This window comes from Lates calcarifer, linkage group LG8 (assembly GCF_001640805.2).
Source record: "Lates calcarifer isolate ASB-BC8 linkage group LG8, TLL_Latcal_v3, whole genome shotgun sequence".
In the NCBI taxonomy this organism is placed as follows: Eukaryota; Metazoa; Chordata; class Actinopteri; family Centropomidae; genus Lates; species Lates calcarifer.
Window position 1 is genome coordinate 21632168 of NC_066840.1, and position 21187 is coordinate 21653354.

Here is a 21187-nt window from a genome sequence, read left to right on the forward strand (position 1 = left end):
TGGGATTATTTTTCAGAAATTACTCATTTGTAATTTTAAATGTAGATGCATGAACATTAGGTGACTCCTGTTTTGTAAAAAAAAAAAAAAAAAAGTATATAAAAATACACAATTTCAAAGATCCTTCAGTTCTTTTAACTCCACTTAGTAAAGCTAATCTCCTCCAGATGTGTTGCCTCCTGGCCCCACATCACTCACAATGGGACCTTTTCTGTCCAGATAGGCCTGGAAATAAAGCCACTTAAGACGTATCCGACCCCTCCCCACATTATCTGGCCCTCTCTGGCGCCACGACCATGCAGAGCATTTCTTTCTCTGTCTTAATTGCCTCAGAAAACACACACATTACCACACTCCATGCTGAACTTGGTCTGCCATGTGTGAGTGCCTTCTACTCACGATTCTTTGTGGTTGTGCAGCCTGATCGTGTTTATGTTTGGAGGGAAATGATAGGTTACACTGCACAGTCGCAGGCTCCAACTGCCTTTTAAAACAAGAAAGAACTTGAGGGATTCAGGAGGCTCGCTTCCTTAAGTATATTCTCAGACATGCCACATTTCAATTTAATTGAGAAACACTGAGCAAACGTAGCATAACTGTCGAGAAGTATGATGTTTTGGGTGATTTCATGAACCCTCTGGCAACAAGAATGCATCAAACTAGAAAATGTCCAATGAGGTGCAATTGACATAACTGGCTTCTTGAGGAATTTCCTGATGTGCGACAGTATGTTCTCTTTTTACATAACACCTGGGTAAACATGAGCATCACAGTCAACATCTCAGCTGGTTTGACATGTGGCCCTTGCTTTCTTCCAGAGAGTTCTAACTGATGTTGCTGTTCTCCTCCTCCTGAACAGCAAGTTTCTTTTAGCCTGACTGCTTTTTTTCTCCATCCTGAATTCCCTCTTTGTCTGCCTGGCCAATAAATAGCAGGAGGGACCCTCAGCTCCAGCAGTTCCACTCTCCTCCTCTCACACTCAGCATCCATCTGACACCATGTGGACCCAGGCCAGCGCTCTGCTGCTGCTGCTCGCCTGCTGCCTCTGGCCGGCCGAGGCTCAGAGCGATGGCAGCAGGAGACAGAGCATCTGGGACGATCCCATCAAATTCAACACCAAGGCTAACGACTTGTGCACCATGATCATCACCGGTCACGGGGAATACACAAGGCTGAGGGTGTCGATGCGAGGGCAACAGGCGATCCTACTGGTGTGAGTATGTGGGGAAGCCTTATACCTGCCGCACTTACAACAAACACCCTCGACACTACTTTGTCCAGATGATGTGGGGCCTCAGGAAGCTCTACAACGCCTGCCAGGCGCCAAAACAGATCAAACCTTTCATGTGCAGGAAGGCAACCAATGAATCTCAGATGGTCTTCTCGTCGGCCTCCTTTTCTCGGTCAGTGCCAGAGGCTTCTTCTAGGACTGGAGCAAGACCAGCAGCACAGCCTGCAAGACCTCAACCTCGACCTGCACCTACAGGGCCTGATTCAGTGAGGCAACCTTCCACGAAATCCAGAGTCCCACAAAGAGTGAAGACCACACAGAGAACCACTTCACAACCATCACAGACACCCCCTGTGGAGAGCACTGGCAAGAGGATGGCTCGGCAGTACTGCTGGAGGTCACTTCAGGGCATCTGCTCCTATGTAATTGGGTTATTTCGAAATTAACGAGAAAGGTACTTGTCCTTTGTAATAACACACAGCGTTTATTATGTTGTTTTATGACTAATCCTAAGTACTGTGGTGGAATGAGGATATTTGAATCAAGTTTGCCTCCAGCGTTCATTTACAAAACTCTAACTTTTTTTTTCTCTTTTCTTTGCTCAAGATTTTCTGTTAGATTCACAGATTTACAATTTTGATGAAGATAACTTCTGACATCAGATTTTAACAGCCCTTGGAGGGAAACTGTGGTAGAAGAACTGCAGCGCTCTCTTCAGGGGAAGGGATGGTACTGCAGTGACTTTCAAACAACTCCTCCTCATTGAAACATAGCATGCATCAGCATCATTCATCATCACCCACTGAGAGCCAGCCTCGCCTGAAAACACTCAAACATCCTTTCAGAGATCACAGCTGGAAGAACATCCCTACCTGACTTGATTATGTAAGAACAAATGTTTTGTTTGAGACACGTACAAAATGGTGCAAACACTACTTTCACTTGTAAGTGAAATTTCTGCAGATGCAACATTTTTTAAAATATAGGGATCAAGCCAAACATTGGTGTCACTTATCTGTATTTATGTTTGTATATAATCTACCTGCATCACTTAATATCACCTTGAATATTACTTTGTTGGGAGAGACTAACTTTTTAATTACGGTTTACAACTGCAACGATATTCTGTGCTGGTGTATTTGACAGACAGGTGTAATTAATGTGAACATGTTTTTATCAAATAAATAAATATTATTCTCAATTTCTCTGTGTTTTCATTTATTTCCTAATTGGAATAACTTCAGTTGTCATACACATATTATTATATATTTTATTGCACATATTTATAGTATGTTTATAGTTGTTTTTTCTGTCTCTGTATTTTAAAGTATTGTGTCTGTCTTTTTTTAAGCCGAAAGCTACCAAACAAAATTTTGTTATGTGTATACATAATGACAATAAAGAATTCTTGAATCTTGAATTGTGAATACAGTAAACATGTAGAAAGTATTACATTTGGTGAAGAATTGATGGAGTATTAGTAGCAACACAGAAAATGATTGCTGTGTATGTTATTTTTAAGCTGTAGGAATCAGCTGTTATACTGTATTTGACCTATGGGTGTCCCTGTTGCTCCAACTTCCAAATTCAGTCAGTCAGTGATTTAGCTCCTGTGGGGACATCTGGCTTGTTTCAAGATATTTCAAGTCATTTTGTTTTGGACACGCTGTGTTACCAGATGGTCCAGTGAAGGTCTTAAAGTTATTTGCATTTGTTTGGAATAAATGCCTTAAAAGTTATCATGAAGCAGGTGGGACTTCCTGCAGCAGGCAGCACAGTCTGCCACAACAGATTACTTTTAGTCCCGCATGTTTTAAGTATTTGCCCTTTCCTAAATTTAAATCATGCTTGACTAAGAGCTAAGTAGGCTACTCCTTCATCGGTTCGCTAATCTGAACTCGACAAATTTTCTAAGCCCTTCAGTCTTGTGTGTGCGTGTGTGCGTGTGTGTGTGTGAAGGGGAGGGCTGATTCTGCAGCAGCATTACTGACTGAGACTCTTGGCTCACAGGTGTCAGGACTGCAGTCTGAGTTTACTTTGAAAAGTTCAGGTAAGTCACCACTGTGTTATCTAATGCCACTACCTGCTCAGGTCTTAGCACAGTATTGGGGTGTTTAGTAGTGGAATGTGTGCGTAGTGTCTGCTTCACTTACTTACAGTAACTTCTTTATATTATGTAATTTTAATGTTCCTGTAATAATCCTACAGTGAGTTGACATACTTGTACTCAGTTGAATGTGTTTATCTTACGCTACTTTATACTTTTACTCCATCACAACTATTGTAATTTTACAACAATACATCGCTTCTACAGTTTGTTATTACTTTTCAGATTAACATTTCACATGAGCTCATGAGATATGATGCAGTGTGTTGACAGGTTACACTGATTAAAACCAATACAATATATTATACTATTAACAATATAAAACTGAAAGGAGCGTTTCAACATAATCAATACTTCTACTTCTGAAAGATAAAGTACATTTTACAATACTTACTTACAATACTGTACTTTTACTTAAGTAATTTCACTTGTAATAGAGTAACAATGGTACCTCTAACCTACCTCTACCTCTGTATATGGTACTTTTCTAACTAAATTTCCAAAGGTTTTCCTGTCCATCATGTTGCTGCAGAATGTGTGTCCATATTTATGATAGTTGTATAGTAGTATTTTTTTTTTTTTTTTTTACTTTCTATGCTATCAGTGTATTCATGCCACCCTTTACTCTGATTATTCCATTTTAGGCTATCTCATAAATTAAGGATTAAAAATTTCTCTTGTTGCACTATAACTTTATACATTTGTTTTTCTGATGTATCCTTATCTTCTATTCTAATTCATTCTTTTAAAATCCAAATATATTCATGAGTGTCTATATTACCTGATGCTTTGTATATCTTTTCTTAATGTCTCTGTAAGAAAACCAGTTGTTTCTTTCTAAAACATTATCTAATAGGGGATTATAATGATTAGAGGTTAGAGACCTAAATCCTAAATTATCCTCTTGCAGGGTCTTTTCTCCTGGTTTCATGGCTTTCTTCACTAATATCACCATCCTCCTGGTTCTGGCCTGCGTTTCCCATCAGCTGATGTTGGGCAGCTGTCAGAAGGGCCATGGACGTAAGGTACGAGGGGTGGACAGAGGCCAACACAAGGACAGGTCAGGGGTAAAGGTGGGGCGCCAACCCAAATCTGTCCCTGCACAGCCCATCAAGGGAAAACTGGTGGCCAAAGACAAGTCTGAGTGCACCTGGGCTGCAACAGGTGAGGATCTCTTCATCCTCGGCGTCACTTGCAAGAAGGGGGACAGGAGCTTCAGCTGTGAATATGCTGCCAAACCATCCCTCTGTCCCCAGTACGCTTCTGATGTCAAGCTTTATTGGAAGCAAATTGCCAGGGCGCTGAAGAAGCAAAGGAACCTGTGCCAGGACCATAACGCGCTGGTCAGGGCGGGTATGTGCAGAAGAGCTGCCAGAGATGCTCATTTCAGACTACGTAATGCACAGAGGAAGACCGCGGTGCCTTACACTCCACCCCCTGCACCCAGAGCTGTCAAATCCTGTCAGCATGGTAACAAGAAGCTGGCAGAGGAGTACTGCAACGACTCCTGGTCGAGTTTTTGCACGTTCTTTTTCACTATGGTGCAGGATTATGATTGCTGAGAGAAAAAAAAGTGAAGAACTGAAATAAATTCAGCTGTCAGTGCTGTTGCATCAATACTTGTCCTATTATATAGACTCTGTAGATGCTTGCTGCTTTGCAAAAAATTACTATATTCTCTAAGTTTTAATGTAGAGAGCATACCTTTGATGAAATTCTCCCCACTGTTAACAGTGGCTATACCAGTTCAATAAATGCTTTTTTATCTTTCTATGTCTTTTTTATTTCTATTTTTTAATGTTATGCTATGGCTTGTCCATCTGTGATAGATTCACTGGGGTGTCAATTTGCTTTTTAAAGCAATAGTGCACAAGAGTAAAGCATTGGTAAGACATAAGCTTTGAGTAAACAATGCCATTTATATCAAAGCCCCCTCTCTGTCTTTCCCAAATGTGCACGCACACTCCTACTGAAGGTATTTGCTGGGAGATTAGAGGTTTGAGCATGTTGGGTATTGACACAGTAATTTAACCAGAGGGAGATTGTGATTTTGAGAAGCCTTAGCCTGCATACTTTGGCACAGACAAGCCTCTGAAGCCACACTCTCAGTGTGAAACCACAAAAACCTCACATGTTCAACTTGCAAAATCAAAGTCAAAGGGCAGCAGGGATTTCAGCGTTATGCTTGGCATTCATACCATGATCAGTGGAACTTCCCGAACCTCAACAAGTTTGTCAGTATTTATATACGACTTTGTCAGTACTGTATCTGAGTGGTTATGTTAATAAAAGCCTTTGAACTGAAATGTTTCATCAGTTTTTCTACAAAGTTAAATTCATTTACATCAACATATTTACTGATCACTGATTAAAACAGATGATTAAAACAGGATGATGTCCCTCTGCATTTGAATGTGTTGATAATGTGCGTCACTCAGATTGTCACCCAAAGCTAAAACATCAGCAAGAAAAAAAAGTCAGTGCCAACATTCAGCAATCGTACAGGAAGGGAAGCACTCACAATTTTTGATATCTAGCTATTGTCCTTGTCTAGGTCGTGTGACAAACCTCTGCTAAATAAATGTCAAGAGGCAGACACAACTCTCTCCACCCACAGAGCAGCCTCAGCCCCCAGGACATGCCTTTCTTGATGATTTGAACATCATCTCCTGCTGCAACCTAATGCATCACCCACAGCTGAAATCCATCAAGCTCAAGACTCACAGCAGGTTGCATTCTGGACCATGTAGGAAATCCCTTGTTGGTAAGATAAAGCAGACTGAAGCAATGTGGCTGCAACAAAAAAAGTAAATTAGAGGGCAGCCACAAAATAACTGCAGGAATGCAGAGAGAATGGAAGTATATTTATGGAGAATTCTTTCAAGCGAGACTTTGAAACACCAGCTGCTGAAAAGACAAGACTTGTGATTCAAGGCGTTATTTTAAGAGAACGTGCACGCTGAGTAAAACAGTTCCCATAAAAAAAAAACATTAAAATGCCAGTGGAACACCTGTTCACTCTGAATTTAAAAAGAGAAGAATTTGAGTGAATAGCTTGAAGACCAACTGCACTGTTCCAAGCTGCTGAACATTAAGCACCGACGGTTCTTTTGAATAATACCTCCTGAGAACATGTTAAAGAGCATAAAGACGTCATTATCAATCAATCACTCACCCCACCTGTCTGTTTTAACCTAGGCCCATTTCAGCAGGCACCTGCATGACCCTCAACTGTTCTGTGCTGCCATTTTCTGCTCGCTCAGAATAGTTACTACATCCAGTGAAAAGGCATTAAATAAACTGCTTTTAGTGTATACTGTATATCTCACTAAGTGGACAATAGGGGTCACCCATGCATTATAGTGCTGTAGCACGCTTTGGATAAAAGCATCCAGCAAATAGTGTATGGCTGCTACACTGTGATTTATTGTATCTCTCAGTTACTAACTCAGTCCTTAAAACATTCAAAACTACAGAGCAGGTGCAGCAATTAAAGGGAATGAAGATGAGAATTTCAACAAACACTTACAACCAAAGGAATTTTGTTTCTAGTAGGAGCTGATTTACCATCTACTTTCATCATTATTATTACTACTATTATTGCTATTTTTAGCGGTTCACAGTTGACCAATCCTTTACATGTTGCATCATGGTACATGAGCTAAAACAATTACTTCAGAAATTATACACAACTCTGGTTTCATACATAAATGTACTACACACATTCCCATCACACTATGGTTAACACTGGAAGCCAATTCCATCTAAAAGTCAACAAGTTGTTGTGCAAAAAAATATGATGTGACTTCAGATGCCAATTTCAAATGTTTTTGGCCTCCCTCAGTCTTCCCCAATGTGTCCAGCTGCAGCATTAAAACTGAAACGCTTCAACTCAGCAGGGTTACCTCATTTAAATTAGAGGACTGCAATCAACAGCCAACAACACTCAAAACTATATCTGATTCTGATTGGATCAATGCTGCATACAGTAATGAAATGTTCCAGTTCTATACCAGTCTTCTGTTTAATTGTATGATTTTAGTCACTGGAATTATTTGGACTTTCCATACTACTCTTACTACAACCTCCAAACCTATATTTTACCTGTGGCTACATACAGTACATGAAGGGTACACTATGTATTGCAATGGCACTGAACGTTGGCACTGTCCAATGTCACAACTGGATTAAGACTGTCAATAACTGTCAGTTTGGTAAATAAATAAATAAAAGCAGTCTCTCAGTAGGTAAAAATCACACACACAAAAAAAATGAATGTCTTCAGGCTCCTTTAAATCTCCTCATTTACTCTTTACTGGCCAAGCCAAAGCATCCCCCCTGAGTGGATTGTGAATGGTGTGGACTTACAGGTGGCCTGACTGCCTGTGGCTCCTGATTGGCTGAGAGACGTGGGCCTTGATCAGGCTGGAAGTAGGGAGAACACACCCAGGCACTACTGACACTAAGAAGATTTGGCACCATGTCTATGTGTGTGCGCACGCAGTCCAGATTACATGCTCGCATGAATGCCTCTGTATGTGTGTGAATGGGCATTTGGTTCATAAAGAGCTTTGCCTAAGATTACAAAGAACTGATTAACGAAACACCACAAATATTACATTGTTAGCGTGAAATGAGAATGATAAGTGTGTGTCGCTGTCTGGACCAGGCAACCAGGGCAAACAGCTCTCACCGGCAGGTCTCTGGGAGCAGCATGAGGTGGCCTACAACTGACAAACATCATTAAGTCATTTCTTCAAAATAGATATGAGTAAACAACCAAATTATAGCGGAGACTTAACAGAAATCACCGAATCTTTTGTTATTTGAGAATGAAATGTGACACTGGAGGCTTGTTTATGGTGTCTTCCTGCAGTGGAAATGAGCATCCAGCACAGAGGACAAGTGATTTATGACACACAGAGTTCACAGTCACTGACCACAAAAGCGCCGAGTCAATCTTATTGATAAAAAAAAAACAGCCAACCAAACTGTAGACATATTATAGTGATATCTGTGTTATAGCATAGTTGAGATCTTAGATATTGCACCTGTAAGTGCTAAATCTGCAAGCTAAAGCAGCGCTGATTAACTTCCTTATTAAAGAATTACTGAAATTCATCCAAACAGGGCAGCTTGCAGAATTAAAACTTTAATGCCTCGACTCAGCAGGTTTACCTGGTTTAAATATGAGGACCGCTATCAGCGGCCCACAGCACTCAATGCTGCAGTTGGTTATAAACAGATATTCTATCTGCAGAAATCAAAACATAAACCTTTTTTTTTTTTTGTTGAAGATATATTCTACTTGTTCTGTCAATTTTGTGGTTCAACATTTTCATTTTCTTTCTCCTTCCTCTGCTTCTGTTTAAGATGTGATGTCTTACATTTGATTTGTCACTTAATTTTCGAAAATTGTCAGACAATACTGATCTACCTGTTCAGACTGTCTTCAAACTTATGTCGTTCTTATCTTCAGCTACATCATCTCTCTGAGACAAAATAATATAGGAGCCTCATGGCAATAAAAAGCACAGACAGCAACAGGAATGCAATTACCTGAATGACTGTAACTACAGAGTAAAGGTTACATCAATTTGCAAGTCATTTCGCAGAGAACTGGAGTGAATTCATGTCTGAAGACAGAACAGGAGCCTCCGAGGAGAAGCATGCCAATACATGAAAACAGTTTCAACTTGAACCTTCGGGTGTTTTTTGAACATAACGTCTGGCAGACAGAAGTTTATTAAACATAAGGAGGGTTTCAGAACCACAGAGACACCTAGAAATCATCACCTAGGTTTGTTTTCTGACTTACGAGTCTGTGGCTGCTCATCTGTAAGTGATCATTAGGATAAATGTACGAATCAAAAAACTGGAAAGTATTTCTTTATCTTTAACCCTGGAGACACTTTGGTGGGTTCACAGTAATGTAAACTCCTGTTGTGAGGACAAGCACTCCTCAAACCCAGAACTTTATTTTTAATTCTGGATCCTATTTAAAGGTTTCATCTATCAATTTTTTTGGTTTCTGGTTAAAAATATTATAATTTACTTATTCTGTTTATTTTGTTGAATTATGAGTCTGTAAATATGTAGAGCGGTAAAAAGTACAGTATCTCTCTCTGAAATGTAGTGAATTAGAAGTAGCAGGAAATCAACTATCTCAATACTGTACTTAAGTACAGTATTGGAGTACATATACTCAGTTACTTTTCACCACTGCTATCTTACACAGAATTACAGGGACAAGTGCACAAAATGCTTCACACAAGAAAACACAGTCAGTTATTTTCCATATGATGTAATAGAGAGGAGTCCTAGATTTATTGCTGTAGTACTGGAGCAAGATTCAAGTAGAAAAAAAACAGAGCCCTTACTCTTTTTGTAGCCTCACTTCTATATCACTAATGTTTCGCTTCATATTTATGAGCCGAATGTCTCATTTTAGAGTTAATCTGATCAGTTTTCATCATGGAAAACAGTGCAGAGGAAGAGTCTGCTCACTTTAAACTTTGCTGCCACCCTGTGGTACAACTCCAAAGTGAGGTCATTTCCCATCTATTGATCTAAGGATCCAACTTGTTTGACATCAGGCCTCTTCATGCAGAAAGACATGGAGGCAGTAGATGTCTTTATATGAGTCAACAAATGTCTAATAGTGTCCCATTACTTATTGATCACTGACAGCCGCACTGCAATTCAAGTCCGGATCACCAGTTCATTTGTAATTAATGAGAGCAGGAGCGTATGTAGGGTTTAATAATTCAGGAGGAGTATTGTATTTTCTAAGCTGCGTTTAACACATGCTGTGAGCACTGTGCACAAATAATGTAAACAACTGTTTATATTGTGTATACATTTGACACGAAATGGGTCTAAATGACTGAAGCAAAAACATTTATTTCAAATATTTCATGATTTCAAACACAGCTAACATTATTCCCTACATTAAAATCAAACCTGCATCTTTATCAAACGCTGTGTTAGAGATTGTGTGTTTAAATTATGTTTGACATTAAACAAAAACAGAATAACTTGTAAGTGAATGCACTCCAATGGCTGCTCATGCAGTAGATAATATCATAAGTCAAAATGACAGGTGGGTAATTCACACTAATTCAATCAATAACAAGCGAAAGTCATCAAAAACTCTGGATCAATAACCTCATCTCACATGTAACTTTGTCTTGCAGCAACGTGGTGGCTCATCATTCAGTGCTGCTCAACATACCATAAAACAACATTAATCATTCCCACCGCAGAGGTAGAGCAAAGCCTTCTGGTAGTCTCCAGCTGTGTCCTCCTGCAAAAACAACAGACATATAATTAAGAATTTCATTAGTCTTATAAAAATTCAGAAGTGCCCTTTTTACACACTTACCAGTAATATTTCAAAATTCTTGTTTTATTTGTATTTATTTGCAGCTTTTTTTCCCCAGTGACAGCCTGTAAATCGCTTTTCATGACCTGCGGGCAGCTGTGGCTCGGATGGTTGGATCTCCTGCTCCTCCTCTCCACATGTTCAAGTGTCCTTGAATAAGACACTGAACTCCAGATTGCAGATTTTGACGACGATGCCAAATAAATGTCATGTAGTGGTGTTCAAAGTCTCTCTTCAAAGGCACAGCAAACGCTACCAAAATTTAGTTATCGAGCTCAAATTAGCCTGAGCTATATCGTTGTGTATAATGGCTAGTGCAAGAACAAAGGGAAAGTACATGTAATCTTAATTTATCAACTAGCTGCTGTAATTTAAATACAGTGCTGACATGATACTGTAGTAACCTCATTCTTTGACGTAGCCCTATAGAGCTACAGTTAGCTGTCTGTTAGCACGCTAGCCTGGGCTTTTACTTCTCTTTATTACTTTTATTGTATTGTATTCATTTATTTGACCCATTAATATTCTTTTTTATATTATAGTTATCTTTATGTATATTTTTTAGGTTATTTATTCATTGCTGTTAAAAAGGTGCAACAAAATTTTGTTCAATTGTGCACTGTCTGGTGTAGTTTTGAATGACAATAAAGACGTTTTGAGTTAATCAGCATCATGATGTCCAAATAGGTCATTTTTATTTGCAGCCCTGTGATGGTTCATTTCAGCACACAGTATATCATATTATTGTATTATAGTGATCCATGTATTAATGTGTAAATCGCTTTAATGTTGCAGGTGTTTTTTTATTTAACTACATTTGTTGTGTGACATGGTTGTAGTGATTTGTTATCAAGTGAGACCAGGTACAATCAATGTATATATCCTTGATTTAAGCTAATGTATTGTGTGTTGTGTGTATTAATGTTTGTATCGATTTCCATTACATGGTTGCTTGGCTGGTTTGCAGCCACTTCTGTGGTAGATACCTGAGATATCAGAGCAAAAATTCTCCATATGTCAGACTTAGAGCTGAATTACAACTCAAAGACTGATGTGAACAGTTTCTTTCACTCAGCAGCTCGTAATTACAGTCTGAACAATGAAGCATGTAAAGAGCAAGAAGAGTGGTTTCTTTTTCTTAGCTTGCTGTGTCTAAGTGTCTCAGTGGGTGGAGTTTTCTAAAAGCCTAGGGAAACGCGATGTGCTGGAAAGGTGACGAGACAGGAATATGAAAACAATAATGCTTTTTCACAGCAGATAATTTGTCTTGGGGCCACGTTCACACCACGTAGGAGGGAAGGTAGTGATGGGAAAGTTTCCCCCTGTCAACAACTTATGAGTGTTAACATCACCAGACAGCCCATGGCAGTTGTAAGATTGCAGAGCTGATCATGTAAAAGGTTAAAAAAAATGAATTTTTTTAAATTAAACTTAATTACCTAGAATGGATTACTTTGGGTAACCTGAGGCATCCATGTTTGTTTGTTTTTTCAGGCACTTTCGTATCATTAAAATCCAAGTTTTCCAGATGTAACAATGACTTGGATGGTGATGTGAATGCTACTCAGACTGCAAGCTGTTAACTAGGAATTATATTAACTCCTATATGACATGAGCGTGATGTTATTATAGCATGAAAAGCACAGATGTAACATTAATAATGATTACTGACCATTAAGCCACAGCATTAACCGCAGTAACTAGTTTGCATGTGATCAGTGTATTATCATGAAAATTCAAAAACGTGGGATGAAATGGTGTCAAAGTTAAAATGGGAAATTTGGAATAATAATTGCTATAATAAAATAACTATGAACAGTAAAAAATCATATTGGTTCATTTGTATATTTTACTGACTTTACGGTTATTTCATAATGTCTTTTTAGCTATTCAATACTGGCCATTTGGGATTTTCCATTGGAGCAAGGCAATAAATCTTCTCTGTAGAACATCTGGCCCCAGGAGAATAGATTAATTCACTTCGCTTGTGTGAAAAGCAGCAGTCTCATCACACTGAACAAGGCATTTAAAGAAAATCACTGATCTCCACTCAATCACTGCACTGACATGAATGGTGTATAAGCAGCATAACCACAGTACACCCAGCTGGTGCTTTAAAGGCCTGCAGAGGGATGGATGAGTATGTTTAGCAGAACGTCAGGAGAAAAAAATGCTAGGAGAATTACATCACGCCGCACTGTAATGAATCTGTTTCTTCTGAGGGATTAGACTATTTAGCACATGTCATAAAAACCCTGAAGTAAAATACACAGAAACGCCAGTGGAAGGCTGATAACAGCTTTGTGTTTGAGTGAGCAGTACCTGGATGGTGGTGTACAGAGACGCTCCATATTTCTTTTTGAAGCTGGCTCTGATGTCCAACATGTCCACCTCGCTCCTCGACACCATTATCCTCATCAGGGTGTCATCATCAGTTCCAGCGCGCTAAACATAGAAGGAAATTCAGCAGCTGGGGTTAACAATATATCATCATCCAGCTACAGTCAACAAAACCATAACATAACATAAACCATAACACTAACAAAATATCATTTATTTTTCTGTAAGAAATGTTTTGTAGGACTATTTCTGTGTAGTGGAATAAATTCTTACACATGGTCTCTGAGCCATTAGAGAAAAATCATATGTAAGGATGAGAAAAATTACAGAGGGACACATAGAGGACACTGATACCTACCCTCATAGATTTATACAGGCGCTCAGCAAAAAATTCTGGGACACTCCTGGCACATTTCACTGTGGAGGGAATAAAAAATACCCATGGCTATAACAATTTTCTGTGCAAAACTGAATGTCTGTCACATCAATCGGACATTGTATTGGCTTTTTTTCTCTCAGGTGTTACTCTGCTGTATTTCATTCTAAAATGCACATCAGGAAAGAAAATGGTCTCGCTTCTCTTTGTCTCCTGTTTATGATCAGTCAAGTATCATCCAGATAAATCATGTTTCTTACCAACAGCTAGCAGTAAGTCCTCCAAATTCCCAGTGGTCTCTCCTTTAATGCTGTCCTCTATATCAGAGCCTGAGATCTTCTTGTAGGCATCAAACACTACAGAGACCACAACACAACAACCACAGTGACACTTTAATATTGTCTTAACAGTGGAACAAACCCACTCCTGCATTAAAAAGGTCAGGTCATTTTCAACATGAGCGCACTCTGACTTCAAGGCAACTCATTATGTTAGGTGAAAAGAAAACTAACTCTACTTTGTGACTTGTTTGTGTTTTATCACACTATATATTTTGTATTTGTTCGCGTATATTATACCAAATCAAGCATATCTTGCAAACCACAATGTGTAGTTGTTTGGATGTTGCTGACACATCTTGGTCAAGAGTATATGGATGTGTCTAAATACACACATACATTGATATGAATGGATAAATAAAACAAAAGTGCAGATGAGGTTTATTCTAGTTTCCTATTCATGCCATTCAACTCCATTTTAAACAAGCTCTACTGGGTCTAGATCCGAGGACAGGACAACAGAGCAAACTGAGGTCACTGACATGTTGCCAAACCACCCTCAGATGATGAATACTTCATGACCAGGTTTTGTGTCGTTCATGGTAGACAAATTTCGGTCACATTTCAAACTCTCTTTTTTTTATTATGTCATTGTTGAGTGAAAAAAATCAACTGAGGTTCCTGGATATATTCTTCTTCCTGAGATATTTTCACTGGCGTATTTGTCAGTAACAAAGATACATACGTGTTTAAGCCACTCATTCAGCTCATTTTAACATTTATTTGAGCAGTAACTGATCCTAAAAATTGAGGTGAAATAATGTGACCATAGGTGATGGTATGTTGTTTGCAACTTTTGATTTTGCTCATTTCAGCAGGTGAGCAACAACATTCAAAAACACTGGCACAAACAAGCTCACCTTTTCTGAGATGCTCTGCGCTCCTGTTGCCAAGAATTGTGATGAATTTTTCCTCGTCTGTGCCAAACTTGCCCTCACCAGCAGCATACAAGTCCTGTAATGGCAGTTACACACTTGTACAGTCACACTCACACAAAGAGCAACCTTGTGTTGACATGAGTTATTGGAAGGCACAGAGAGAGAAGAAATGACAGCAGTGATGTAAGACCTTGTACTGTGCCAAAACAACATGGAAAAGTTTTCTTCCCCCTCAGTTTGTCTCTGCTTGAGAGAGAATTTCCAGGATTTCAAGTCCTTTCATCTAAACCTTTAGGATAGTTTTCTCATGATTGGAACAATATTTAATGATATGATAAATAAAGAACTTACAGTATGTTCATAAAATTAATTTCTTATCTTAATGAATTCTGCATTGTTTATTTCTGCTAATTTAATCACAGAGCAGTTTAAGATTACAGTAGTGTTGTTACAAGTCAAGCAGGACTGGTATCATGATCATGTGTTGTACATTTAGATACATGAAGGACCACTTAATGTTTATCTGTGTTGGAATCCCAATTCTCAGCTCAATATCGGTAATGAGGAATAGTTTATAAGAAGTGAGACGTTCCTATACTGAAGGTTAATGAATTTATTCTATTGACTGTTCTGAGAAGACCGGCTCAAAGCCTCTTGGCCTTTAGCTTCACTGCACTTTGGAGAGTGGCTCACAAACATGATCAAATCCTCAACACATTGACATTTAGAAGATAGTGAAATTAAGATAAATCTTCTTATACAGTACAGCGGTCATATGTCTGTTGCATAGGATTTTGTCTGCGTTTTCAACAGCTCTATGTTGCATTTTGACATTAAGCAATTACAACATTGTTTTCCTGATTAGGTTGTGGCGACAAATGTAAGCACTGGGTGAATTATGTTCAGGCAATCTTTCCCTGACCATAACCAAGTGCTGTGAGTGCCTAAACATAACCATGAAAACATTTAATAATGCTGCAGTCACCACTAGTGGATATTATACTGCAAGACAAGAAGAAAATCCATTCTCAGTGATCATTTTACTGATATGTTCAGTGTAACATTTCCTCACCAGTGCAGGAAACAGAGTGGCCTACAGTGAGCTAGAAATTTAGAGTCCAGTGCCAGATCTGCATTTAATGGTCGCCTTTTTTATTAACTGTAATCACAGTCTTTCTCTAACCTTAAAGTAATAGTTTGACATTTTGTGGGAGTTAGATGAGGAAGTTGATACTCCTCTAATGTCTGTCTATTAAATACAAGGCTACAGCTAGCAGCCAGTTAGCTTAACTCAGCCTAAAGACAGGACACAGCAAAAATAAATAAATAAATAAAAACAGTCTAAGCCTCAGGTTCATGAATTAACATGTTTTTGTCACATCTTGTTTATTTAATTTATAGACCATAAGACCATATTTTACTTTCCATAACCACAATCTTTCCTGTGTTGACACACACAAGACAATTTCAAAAATGTTGGCACTGGATGTAAAATGATGTTGGCTTTGAACATTATCAGGGGTTTTTGCAGAAAGACCAGAGAGGAATGAGTGGACAAACAGTGACATCTTCTCTGTAACATGAGGTTTAACAGGGATTTCTGAAAAAGGGATACTGTTTAAATAAAAGTGATCTTTCAGGTTACCTGTTAGAAAAGGTCTGACATAAACACAAGATGTATGAGGCAAGAAAAAATTGTCAGATCTTGCCATGTTCTTTCTTCTTACCTTAGCATCTTTCTCGATCTTGCTCTCATCTACTCCCTCCTCCCTGCTGCCCTGAACAGCCAGAACAGAGGATCAACCAGACAGACAAGACAGGCCGGTAGAAAGACAGACAGGACAGGTGGACAAACATAAAGAAAAAGTAGGTCAGTGTGGATGGAAACAGAATGAGCTCAGAGTCTCCCTCAACCCCAGTAACCCCTGAAGATTACATTATCCACCAAGTGTCCCAGAATCATGAAGATTACATTTCTGTTTGTAAACCACAACACATTAGAGAAACCAACTGCAGTGTACTGTGGTGTCATCCCCCGTCCCTCCTCCCCACTTCCCCAGCCTGCGCCAGAGGTTCTCATTATCAGGAAAGGAAACATAAGTCTTTCCAGCTGCCCCCCTCTCTACCTGGAGCAAGATCACCAGTAGCTTCTGATAGTGTCCTGTGGTGTCACCGCAGATATCTTTCTCCAACTTGCCGCCGAACTCTGGGGGAAAGAAGAGAAGAGGGGCATTAGATTGGTTACACTTCTTCCTCAGGGCAGGCACTAATGGCTGCAATCGACCCCAGTGGGTCGGCCTCTGTTTTGCAGAAGGATCTCAGACAGAAGAGATTTGATTAGTCGGCTAACGGACAGCGTGGCCTTCTCTTTCGTCCAGATCAAATAAACTGGCCTCTCTGCCTTTGGGCCTTTGTTGTCACATACTATTTTCCATCGTGGTTTGTTGCAATTTAAAACTGGTATTTTAGAGACATTCTTGTAGTGACACATTCAAGTAGAAAAGGTGTTAAGAGAGGTTAAGAGAGGTGCAGTGTATTCTCTAAGATATTACAGATGTCGCATCACCATACTGTAATTAGGCACTGAGCTCTATACAGCCATAATCTTTCAGTTCAGGTTTTTTTCTGTATTATAAGACCAAATCAAAAAGTGGAGGCACTATCACAAAATATCTAAAATATATTGGAAACAACATTACAAGTCAAAAATGAGGAAGAGTCCCCATACTTAACAGTTTTTATCTGCTATAATTTTGTCCAGATATCATATTTCTGTAACATTTTGCACTCTCATTTGATTGCAGACAGTGGAAATTTGAGGAAATGAGAAGAAAAAGACTGACATGTAATAAAAAAAACTCTCCAGTCAAACTCAGACCTGGGAGGTTGCTATTGCATTGTCTGTCTTAAGACTCTTGGCCACCAGGACAACTCCTACTAACATTTGTTGCTTTCAGAGTCACCCAACTTGAATGCACAGGTAAACAAGTAAACAATGTCTCAAGTGGAAGAAAAGATGAGACAGTTTTCACTCAAATCATGCCATGATATTAACAAATCAATTTAACGGCACCAATTCACATAATCACGACCATTTTGTCTGAGACTGTCCTCCCAACATGAGACTTGTTTACATACAAGTGACAAAGTCCTGTAGAAGCTGTAGTAAATACTGTCTGTCTGGAGCAAAGATGAAAAAACGGTAACTAACCATGACTGTGATCAATTCCTGAACATAACCAATTAGCTATTCTTTGAACTCTAGCAGCAAAGTTCCTTTAATCTTAACCAAGTAGATTTAACCCAAACCAAGTCATTTTTATCTAAACCTTAACCAAAACAGTGTCAAATCAGAAAACATGCAGAGAAAAGTGCACAGATGAAGGATATCAGTTCAGAAGACATTCCCATGTGTCTTCCTTTTTGTTAAAAACATTTTTCCAGTCACAGTAAACATGCCATCTGCTTTTGTGTCTCTCTTTCACAGCTGAGTAAAGTCACCTTTCTTGTACACTTTGATGATTTCTTTAATCTGTTCACCAGTCCTCGAGGCCATGATTTCAATCAGCACTTCGTCATTAGTCCCAGCACCCTGGGAAACAAACACAATATGTGGATGAACTCAGTATGAAACAACATGGATCTTTGTGGCAGCGCATTCTAACAGCAATCTTATCTTTTATCATTTTATTATATATCATGGTTTGTAATTTGCAATATATGTGAAGTTACAAGATGCCTAAAGAAAGTGGTAAAAATAGTAGAAGAAAATATGAAATGCATTTTATGAGCACAGCACACTGAGGAGGTACGTGATAAAGAGACAAATGGGTTCGGTACTAAAGAGAGTTCATTTTGAGGTCCGCGTAATTATCCTGCAATAAAAAATGTCTGACACACCAAACAAATGGAGCAGTGGGTGTGATGGGAATGTCGAGGCCAAGTCCTAAATGCTTTGCCTTAATTTTGATGGAACATTTCATTTGCACTGGTAATGCAAATGTGAATATGTTTAAAGAATAATGAGAACCAAAAAAAGAGCCTTGAGCATGACATAAGAAAGCAGGAGAAGTAAGAATGTGATACCTCGAAAAATCTAATGAAGTTATAGCTCAAATTCGATCTGGTATCTTTTGGCATTCATTTGAGCCACATGAGGGGTGGGACTGTCAACATTTGATATAAAGATGTGGCTGTGGAATGTTAAAATATATTATATTTTAAAAAAATAATGAATTTAGACATGTATCTGGACACTTGGGAAATTAAAGTCCAATAATTACCTTACTATAAAGGGGCCATATGTAAGTTTCTTTGCCACCAAAAGTGGTTTCTTGTCGGGAGTGGGGGGGGTGGTGATGGCTTCAGCCTTTGTTGCATTTACAATACAAGAGGTTATAATATTCCCTGTGGGCCAACATGGCTGGGACTAGCTGGTCAGCATGCTAACTTTGGCTGAAAAGAAGATAAAAACTGATGCAACACAAGAGTTAACATTGGTGTTGCTTTCCACAGCTGATGTCGAGGAATGAAGTTTGATGCTGAACTTGCAACATTTCTTCTAGACTGGAAAGTCAACAGCTGCTGATGATAATGTTAGCTATGTAGAAACAGCAAAACAGTGCCTTAAAGCTCTATTCTTTGTCTGACTTTTGGTGTTGGACAGGGTGTGTAAAGTGGGTTTCTATTGCTGAAAATAACCTCCTGAGACAGATACAGTTGACTAAAGCATATAGTAAATGTGCAGGCTGAGACTACAAAGTTCAGCAGAGCTCTGTGGTTGGCTGTAATTTTCCTTCCACGTTAAATACAAGTTGCTTGATTTATTGTCAAAATTCATAGTGGAGCTTTATCTATTCTGTGGAGTAGTACTAGATGCCCGTTTATCTTAGTTTTGAAGACAGAATCTTAATAAGAAAACTGACTGAGAAACTAGTGGAACACAGGCTTACTAGGTAGGGTGGCTGGAGTTCAACTTTCAAGTGGTTTTAAACTAAATGACCATAAACTATTTGAACATCTTTTAAATGGCATATCAACATGAAACAGACCTTTCTCATGGCAGACATTTAAACTTGTCAATCACAGGTTTAACTAGTAGCATCAATAATGGCTGAGTTCCATTTATGTGTTCCAGTGCCAGGGCACTGGTATTGTGCCTGCTGGTTCATTGGCAAGGCTTAAATAGAAGGGAGCCTTCATCACTGTTATAAGTTCATGCATGTGTTTTTACAGCTATGACAAGCGGAAATGTCTGCTATGAGAAAGGTCTATTGCTCAGCTAAATGATTCAACATTAAATGCTGGAACATCTGTGCGACGACACCACCACCGCAAAAAAGAGAATTAACTGTATTGTCTGAGGGTTTGAATCAATTTGCATAAAAAACCTGCAATCTGGACTAAGTGGAGCATCTGAGGAAACTTTCATTAGTTACCTTCAGAGCCTTTTGCAGTTGTGAGGCATCATATGAGACAGGCGGAGTCATCAAGGCCACAATAAGACTCTCAAACAGCCCACCGAGCTCCGATTTCAGTGCACTGACCAAGTCCTGTGGTAAAATAATGATTATTAATGACAAGAGGAACAAAAACAATAGTAAATTGTGTTTGTATAGAACTTATCTTTGCATCATTTAATGAATTTAATTAAAATAGCAACATCATAAAGAGCATACTGACGGGAAAAAGCGACAACTGCTAAATGTTAAATCATACTTAACATCCTGTAATGTTTTTACCACGAGATGCAAAGTTTGCTCACTTCATTTTTATCAAAACGAATAAGAGAAGAACTCTCAGGTTCCTCATTTCAAGGAGAGGGCAGCATATGTAACATTTCTCTGCATTGCCGACATTTTCAGAGGAATGAGGGCAATCATCAGAACAGATAACCTGCAGAAACTGTGCAATATTTCCTTAGACTACCAACTAATCAAACAGAACATACAGTATAAAGCACAGACAGCTTTCATATAAATTGATTTCTGTAAGCAATGAATCATACACTGTATTTGGGCACAGCTGTGAGTGTGACCTGCATGGTGTTGATGAGTAATAGCACATTTCTTTGTTACTTGAGCATGTGTGTTTTTGTTTGTGTGTATCTGTGTATATAAAACACCCACGGGATCCTATGATTTACTGTGCTCGGCCACTGCTCCTAAATATACAGACAAGTCCAACAGTCATGTCTTTAGTCCCCCCAGTACGAGACCTTTCAACAGAAAATCCTCTTATTTCCACGTTACATAATCCATCTTTCTTTTCACATAACAACCTGTTTTCCATTTTCCTGTTTTAAAAAAGCCAGTCAAATCTAATTCCTATAAAAAGCTTGTGAAATGTTCATTACAGAGAAGACATGCTGTATAGAGTTATAGAAAATGAAAGGAAACTGTGAACAGACAAACAGGAACATGCACTCCTAAGAGATGTGACTGTTGGGTATCAGTGTTTGTCTTAACTTTCTGGCACCAGTTCTGGCTTTAGATGATATTGCAAATGCTGTAATTTAAGGATGCATCTCTTGC

General features: G+C 38.9%; 3 protein-coding genes across 4 annotated transcripts in view; 2 read left to right on the forward strand and 1 right to left on the reverse strand.

Annotated features, from left to right (window-relative positions):
* The first annotated feature begins 937 nt into the window (after positions 1-937).
* On the forward strand, positions 938-2432 carry fgfbp2a (fibroblast growth factor binding protein 2a). Its single transcript, XM_018702992.2, is given in 3 exon segments — positions 938-1184; positions 1186-1685; positions 1838-2432. Coding segments are annotated over 2 exon segments (678 nt in total). The 5' UTR covers positions 938-998; the 3' UTR covers positions 1678-1685; positions 1838-2432.
* A 609-nt stretch (positions 2433-3041) lies between these two features.
* On the forward strand, positions 3042-5700 carry fgfbp1a (fibroblast growth factor binding protein 1a). Its single transcript, XM_018702993.2, has 2 exons — positions 3042-3281; positions 4249-5700. Exon 2 carries the CDS (start codon positions 4268-4270, stop codon positions 4898-4900), a length of 633 nt encoding a protein of 210 aa, XP_018558509.1. The 5' UTR covers positions 3042-3281; positions 4249-4267; the 3' UTR covers positions 4901-5700.
* A 4488-nt stretch (positions 5701-10188) lies between these two features.
* The window catches only part of anxa5a (annexin A5a), a 28295-nt gene continuing 17296 nt past the window's right edge, over positions 10189-21187 (reverse strand). For both annotated transcript variants that reach the window (XM_018702986.2, XM_051072544.1), the window contains 9 exons: positions 20093-20206; positions 18156-18246; positions 16781-16860; positions 16382-16432; positions 14637-14730; positions 13699-13794; positions 13421-13479; positions 13045-13167; positions 10189-10644 (listed from right to left, as the gene is read on the reverse strand). In XM_018702986.2, the coding sequence (XP_018558502.1) occupies positions 10585-10644; positions 13045-13167; positions 13421-13479; positions 13699-13794; positions 14637-14730; positions 16382-16432; positions 16781-16860; positions 18156-18246; positions 20093-20206 (768 nt within the window). In that variant the 3' untranslated portion in view covers positions 10189-10584. The remainder of the gene's footprint in view (positions 10645-13044; positions 13168-13420; positions 13480-13698; positions 13795-14636; positions 14731-16381; positions 16433-16780; positions 16861-18155; positions 18247-20092; positions 20207-21187) is intronic.

Coding starts and splice junctions, on each gene's coding strand:
- fgfbp1a (XM_018702993.2), top strand. CDS start 4,268: ATGGCTTTCTTCACTAATATCACCATCCTCCTGGTTCTGGCCTGCGTT.